Source organism: Morone saxatilis, unplaced genomic scaffold, assembly GCF_004916995.1.
Source record: "Morone saxatilis isolate NCDOM2014 unplaced genomic scaffold, NCSU_SB_2.0 Contig22, whole genome shotgun sequence".
In the NCBI taxonomy this organism is placed as follows: Eukaryota; Metazoa; Chordata; class Actinopteri; family Moronidae; genus Morone; species Morone saxatilis.
The window spans coordinates 3,710,956-3,718,433 of NW_023339785.1; the positions used below are offsets into that span (position 1 = coordinate 3,710,956).

The following is a 7,478-nucleotide window of genomic DNA, read 5'->3' on the forward strand; positions in this document are numbered from 1 at the left end:
GTTATCATGGCTCCTGTCAGTGGGGGGGATGTATTAGGCAGCAAGTGAACATTTTGTTCTCAAAGTTGATGTGTTAGAAGCAGGAAAATGGGCAGCGTGAGGATCTGATCGACTTTGACAAGGGCCACATTGTGATTGATAGACAACTGGGTCAGAGCATCTCCAAACCTGCAGCTCTTGTGGGGTGTTCAGGGTCTGCAGTGGTCAGTACCTATCAAAAGTGGTCCAAGGAAGGAAAAGTGGTGAAGAGACAGGCTCATGGCCAAGGCTCATTGATGCACGTGGGGAGTGAAGGCTGGCCCATATGGTCTGATCCAACAGATGAGCTACTGTAGCTCAAACTGCTTAAACAGTTAATGCTGGTTCTGATAGAAAGGTGTCAGAACACACAATGCAGAGCAGTTTGTTGGTATGGGGCTGCAGAACCTTAGGACCACCGGGGTGCCCAGGTGGTCAGAATATGTAAAATAGAATTACCATTTACCAGGATAACACAGATTATTTCAAGGATATTTGGTCATTTAATTCCAGGCATTTCTATGACTTGAAAACTAGTCTCTAAATTTCTGCAGCAAAGAGAGCTGCAAAGCCAGTCGCTAACGCTTTTAAACTGTAAAACATACTATGTAGGTAAAAGTGACATGCTTTTATTTTGAAGATGTAATTAAAGTCCTGGCATTTGTCTTGTTGGATGACTTGACACTCCTCTCTGCAAAGCTGCTGTACCAACAACCATCCCAGCAGTTTATTCAGGGATCAAACTCCATCAACTCTCCCTCTTTCTATTACATAGAGGCAACTGCATGGCTGGAAGTTTAGTTATTCAGGAATTTGTCTGAAGCCCCCATACAAAGATCACAGATCACGGTAATGGCTGTATAGTGACATCCGGTATCATTGTTTCAAGAAACCTTCTGAAAAATCCCTTAAAATTTTCACAATTCCATATTCCAGTTGTGAGACACCACAGGTAAACACAAATTAAAGATACTGGCTTCACTTTAGTGTTCTGGTTAAACAGCTTTAATGGCACAGATGAGTTATATTAATGGAGCATTTGTACATCCAGCAGGTTCACTCTCATTCCGAATGCACGTACTCGGTGGGGGAAAAATGTCTGACAATGACTTTGTTATTAAATGTAATGCATTATTTGGCTCTCCATGTTGGAAGAACAAAATAATAACTAGAATATTATGCCATTCAACTCTAAAAAGAAGAAAAAAAAGGACAAACAAAACAACCACACACTATTTAACCAGGTCTTCTTGAAAAAAAGAAAAAGAAATGCAAATAAAAAATATATTTACAAAAAAGTGGAATTTTCGAAACAAGAACTGAGTCTAGTATCTACACCCCTCGCCCGGACATCTGAAATCCTCCTCTCCTCTCTCTGAAGTTGAAAGTTACTGGATGTCGGTAAAACTCAGGTGTTGAACAGCAGAGCCTTATTTATTTTCACTGAAACAATATAATGGACTAATGAATTGGATTAATATGGAAGCACCTTTCTTTATATGTGTAACGGACAGTTTTGGTATTTGTATTAATCCTATGTCTTGTTCACAGTTTGAAGAGTTACTTCCCAACATCACATCCACCACTTGCACAACAAGACACCAACTCTTACACATTCATATAAAAGTAAAGTAAATGATGTTGCAGGACTTGCAGGTAAATAAGGCTCTTCTGTGCAAACACTCCAAAACCCCAAACAGCCACTAGTTGCTAATATTCAGCTGGATGGCTTCAATAATAATAAAAAAAAAAACGTGATTACATTGAAGCATGCAGCTGAATATGTGAAACCCTTGGTGTTATTGAGATCATAAACATGTATACCAAATGACACAACATGTGTAAAATGACACAAACAAAACCAAACAAAGCGGTGTCCAGAGCGAGGAGAGGAGCTGCTGTGTGTGTGTGTGAGAACGTCCAATTTCAGTTGGGTGTTAACACCTCAAGGCTTCCAGAGCTTCAGCAGACCGTCCTCGCCGTAGGTGCCGATGAGGTTCTGGTGAGGGTGGTGGGCGATGCCGATTACGTCCTTCTCATGGACCTGGAGGGGGGGGGAGCGAGACGTGAGCAAGGATCGTTTAAAATGAAGGAAGCTGAACAGTGAAAAAAAAAAGGCTCATTATAGATATTTAAAGCAATTTAAATGCTATAAAGTTATGTCACCAGTAAATCACAACATTTGTTCAAGAGATATCAACAATATGCATTTAAAATGAAATTATACTGAAATAATATGAAACAAAAAAGAACATAAGAAACATTGTTCTTGTGGTGATTCTAGTCAAATGCGATGTAAACAAGTCTTCATAGACAGAATTCTTATAATCACTGTACACAGAGTCAAAACCTCCTTGCGTGGTGTTAACTTTTTAATAAAAGAAACTGTTAGCCCTAATACTTATTCTGTTGATTCTTTATGCGATTAAGAAATTTGTTTAGTCCATGAGATGTCAGAAAATGGTGAAAAATGTTTAATGTTTCTGAAAGCCCATGGTAATTACCTTAAATGTTTTATCCACAACCAAAGATACCCAGTTTACTGTCAGAGGACTAAAGAAACTAGAAAATCTCACTTTTGAGAGGCTGAAATCAGAAATTAGAAAATGACTCAAAACGATTATCGTAATAGTTAGCTATTAATTTAATAGTTGACAACTAATCGATTTATCGCCTAATCTAGAAATAGATAGACAAAGTTAAGTGACTTAAATAGACCATAAGAAAAATGCAGCAAAAGTCATAAAAGTTGTGATTTTTCTTTGTCTGTGCTTGTTTATTGAGTCATTTAATAAGAGATAAGAGCGTCACCCTCGCCTTTAATCCAACCGTTACCAAAAGAATTTTTAGTAGCGGAGCAGAGGAGGGAATGTGCAGTGATATTTTTGGACTCTTTGATCTGTGCTCCTGAGTGCAGTAACGTACCGTCAGCGTTCTCTCCAGCTTGCCTGTGACAGTGCTGAAGCAGTAGAGCACAAAGTCTTCACCCACGCAGTAGATCCACTCGCCGCGGGGCGACAGGGTGCAGCACACAAAGTCACCGCCTTCCCTCTTACCGGAGCTGAAACTCCTCACGATCTGCACAGCGGGAGTCACATTTAAACACACACAAAGCATGTGTGTAAAAGGGCAGGCAGGGGTTCAGTTTCACAAGCAAGTACCTTTAAAAAAAGCTACAATGTTCCATGCTTATTGCTCAGTATTTAAAAGAAAAGACTGTTTATGTAACGGCTCAGAGGCCGATTTCAGCTGCCTGTCATGGTTCCTAAAATGACTCATGGAGTAACACTGTGCTCTGTTTTCCTGCTGGACTGTTCAGTGCAGTAAGGATTTGGACTGACCTGTCCCTGCATGTTCATGATGACCACCGTGTTGGAGCGGTTACACACTACAAAGTGCTCCGGGTTCTTGGGCAGCAGGATGACGTTGTTGACTGTGATGTCGGTGCCGGCTGACGTGCCCAGAGGCTTGAAGGTGTTGCTGCACTCGGTGGTCTTCATGTTCCACACCTGGAACACAGTGAGATGAGACACTGGTCAGACACGCTGCTGATATAGGCACGTTAACAAGATATCTACAGAGTGGTTTCGAAAGAGAAAGTGCTGAAGGGATGTCTGCTTCTCTCACCTTGACCGTACCGTCCGATGAAGCGCTGATGATGTGGTGGCCGTCTGGCGTGAAGGTGGCCTCGTTCACGAATGAAGAGTGACCGCGGAACTCCTTGAGAGTTTTACCCGACTTCAGTCCATGGATTCTTAGGCAAAAAGTACAATTTAATACATGTTAACAAAATGATACTTAAGAAAGATGTTCAGTAAAGCGCACGGGTGCCCCATCAGCTACAGTAATATTTTTGGCATTTGGAAGAAGAATAAAGGGTGTTTGGTCCGGTCTGAGTTTACCTGATCGTCTGGTCGAAGGAGGCGCTGAGAAGCTGGCTGCTGTCTTTGCAGAAACTGACGCATGTAACTCCTTTACTGTGGGCGCGCTCAAACCTCCTCAGACACTGACCGCTCTGGATCTTCCACACCTACACACACACATTTACTTTTGTTTGTTTTTGAAACATGACACTGTGCCTGCAGGAAACTATCATGAGTACTATGAAACTCAATACAGAAGATTATATTTCCTGTAAACATAACGTAACTTGGACTTGAAGCATTGCCTTTCAATGATACAAATGTTTGACTTTCATAGTTCAATGTTCAACAGTCAATAAACACATTTTTGTACAACAGAAAAGCTTAGGAATAAGTAGATTTTATTTTGGAAGAACACTGCTGTCTTAATTACATTAATTACACTGCATTTTACCATTAACATGGAGGACTTTCTGGATTTCAGTGTCAAGGTTTACCTACAGAGAAAAGGTTTAACTTATCTCTTTAGAGCCTTACACACATCCGTAAAAAAAATAAAAAAACACACCGTGCATTGTGTTTAGTCTGACAAAAACCAGCCGTAAACCAGGTCCCTCAGTAAACCTGTCTCACATACAGCTGTAAAAGTAAAGGATGTAGGAGCAATGACAGAGACAACAGTTCATCTTTCTGGTCTACCTTGATCTTTCCATCCTGAGCTCCGGTGGCCAACATCTCTGTGTCTCGACTGAAGCCCATACACAACACTGCGTCGTCCATCATCATAAAGTTATCCTGAGCCTGGTACTTCAGATCCTGTAGGACGCATTGCATACATTTATTTCAAGTCGGCAGAAGTCCCCTCGAAACACTGAGTGTAAATGCAGCCTTACATTCAAGCAGACAGTGTTAGTTTGGATACGCTACCTTTCTGATTTTGCCGGTGGTGAAGTTCCAGACCTCGATGAAGCCGTCCACGGAGCCAGTGACCAGGTACTGTCCATCAGGGGAGAATCGGGAACACTCCACGTGAGATTTCTGTCCAAACTGTGCAGGGAAGAAAAACAAGTCCTATCAGAGCACTTAAAACACTCGATTTACCATCATAACTCCAGGAGGTGTGAAATTAAAATGACAGTGTGCTTGGCTAAATGCACAGCAGGGAACAGTGACGCAGCCCATTAATGTTGCTTTCTATAATCCATATTTTGGGACAGTGTGGGTACCTTGATGTGCCTGCTGAGCTGTGTGGGGAAGCGCTCCTCCTCCACATCTTTAACAGCAGCTTTACCCCTGAACAAGTCGATAGTCATACCAGGAGGCAGGAGTCCCTGATGCTGCTGCCACTTCAGAGACTGAAGGAGGAGAATGTAGCCAGTGGACAAAACCATTAGTAAACCATTATTCGAGTGGTAGCGTAAGTTTAAAGTGTGGGGAATGATAATGAAGAACAAGCACGTGTGCTTCAAATATGTCTGGTTTAAGATGCAAATTAGTGGATTTATGGTGAGACTTACTGAAGGGTGACACTCAACCTGCAGGTTTGTGGATCACTTACCTGTCCCAGCAGAGCCATGAGACGAGAGGGCGGCACCACGCTGACCTCCCCCGCCAGGGCCTGGGCGATGGCGGCCCGGCGCTTCTCCTTACTGCTGCCGTCTGGGTACGCCTGGACAACACGTAACACAAACATCAGAAACTCAGCACAACTGGAATATTTCAAATGTTTTCTTTAGGAAACATTTAGAATGTATCCAATGTGAGGTATGAAGGCAGATGCAGATTGCATTTGTATTATATTCCCACCTATTGTTCTTGTGAGGCTAAATAGTAGTTAAAGCAAGGGTAAAGCTTATTTTAGCCTTTTGTCCATTTTTTACTGAAAAACTGGATTTTTTGGGGGAATTTAATAACTGATGAAGAAAGGTCGGATCTTCCTAAAAGTCTAGTTTCGACTCACCTCTCTGGGATCGAAGTAAGAGCGAGCCAGCAGGTTCTCCAGGTGGATGTATCGCTCCGGCTGCGTCTGTTTCAGCATGATCATGGGGTCGGTCTGCCTGAGGAGAGAACGGGCCGCACCCAACTCTCTCAGCTCGATCAGCTCTAACACCACCTGGTCGGGAAACAACATACACATTCAGATTCAGACTTCAAACGTGACTTCAGCCCTGATCCATCGGGGTTCTTTTCACTGAAGGAGCTGTTGACATGAGCAATGACACCAGCAGAACAACTGCTCCGTCTTTTATCTCAAATACGACAAACACCTGGCTTGAGAAAGAATTAGAAAGAGCAGATTGAACAAACTGCTTCGTTGGATAGAAACCAACGGGAATGAAGTTAAGAAATGAAACAGGCCAACAATCACGCAGAAACACTGAAGATTACACAAACACCCAGGAAGAGACAAAGCTAACGATGGCAACAAAAAACTGAAACATTCAACAAACGCCTGGTGAATTAAGTTCATAAAGTAGGAGAAAATGTGGAAATTAAAACAAGTTAATAATATATTTCCTCAAACTTGCGTGCAGTGGGAATGCAGGAGGATATCAGAGTGCAATGTGAGCACCACCTCACCTGTTCATAAAGGTCTATCAGGGTCTTGTCTGGCAGCTTGAGGGACTGGATGGCTTGCAGGACTGTATCCCAGTGGCCGCTGTTTATGTCTGCCACAAAGCTCTCTATACTGTCCACCGTGTTGAGAGACACCGTGGTCTCCTCCTGCAGGGTGGCCAGAGTCCGTTGCAGGTTGTTTTCCTTTAAGTACTGCATAATCAGACGGATCACGCTGTGGGAAACACACACATCGCTCATTATCAGTTGGACAGTCAGTACTTTCGCTGCCTGTTTTGTATAATGTACCGTTTCCACCCCGTCAGAACAATGTATGGCACTGTCAGTGTAACGTAGCTAATGCTAACTTATTCCAACTCCACTAACGTTATCTTCCTGTTCCGTTTACTAACAAAAGAGAATGTGACAGGGTGTAACACTTTAGAAATACACCGACTTTACATTGGACTGTAATTACCCTCACTTGGGTAATTAAAAAAAAAAAAAAGAGCATATATAATCTATGGGACTTTAAGTTAGCCTGTTAGCTTAGTTTAGCGCGCTAACGCTAGTGGACTGCAGGAGAGGATGAGGCAGGCCTCAGTGACAGAAAACATCATCAAATGTGGAGTTATTAGCCGGCGATTTATTATATGAATTGCTCTGCTTTATAAGTAATTAACTGGGCTACTCACTCTGCGGATTCCACCTCCAGAGACATGATTATTTATCTTAAAACAGTAGCCACAACACACTCTTGAGTCGGCAGCAAAGGCAACACGACGCAGGACGGACGCAAACACGGAAGTACTGGGAGGAGCCTGGGATCTTCAAAATAAAACTCTCTTCGTGTCGAGGTAGATTATTTTGAATTCTGTACAAAAAGGCTCGAAAGTGTCCCAGCAGATTGAGGGCAAGTTTATAAAATTACAGAAATATTATGAACAAGAGGTGAATACAATATTAAGCAACGTTAATGTGATGTTATATGTGTGTGTAATGCTGCTGCTACACTGTAATTTCCCAGCTTGGGATCAATAA

The 7,478-nt window shown here is 42.4% G+C and overlaps 1 protein-coding gene across 1 annotated transcript; it reads right to left on the bottom strand.

Annotated features, from left to right (window-relative positions):
• Nucleotides 1-1,005: 1,005 nt before the first annotated feature.
• On the bottom strand, nt 1,006-7,250 carry smu1a (SMU1 DNA replication regulator and spliceosomal factor a). The gene is made up of 12 exons (XM_035669550.1): nt 7,133-7,250; nt 6,462-6,672; nt 5,842-5,994; nt 5,440-5,550; nt 5,108-5,236; nt 4,809-4,928; nt 4,581-4,697; nt 3,921-4,048; nt 3,646-3,772; nt 3,360-3,527; nt 2,944-3,096; nt 1,006-2,062 (listed from the first exon to the last, which is right to left on the bottom strand). Exons 1-12 carry the CDS (start codon nt 7,156-7,158, stop codon nt 1,964-1,966), a joined length of 1,542 nt encoding a protein of 513 aa, XP_035525443.1. The 5' UTR covers nt 7,159-7,250; the 3' UTR covers nt 1,006-1,963.
• Between the last annotated feature and the right edge of the window lie 228 nt (nt 7,251-7,478).

What these genes read in the sequence shown, in the direction of transcription:
- smu1a (XM_035669550.1), bottom strand. Translation starts at nt 7,158, where the DNA reads ATGTCTCTGGAGGTGGAATCCGCAGA. An exon ending in CTCAGGATGGAAAGATCAAG is followed by an intron (nt 4,049 to 4,580) that starts GTAGACCAGAAA and finishes GTGTGTGTGTAG; the next exon opens with GTGTGGAAGATCCAGAGCGG. An exon ending in AGCTGGAGAGAACGCTGACG is followed by an intron (nt 2,063 to 2,943) that starts GTACGTTACTGC and finishes CCCCCCCTCCAG; the next exon opens with GTCCATGAGAAGGACGTAAT.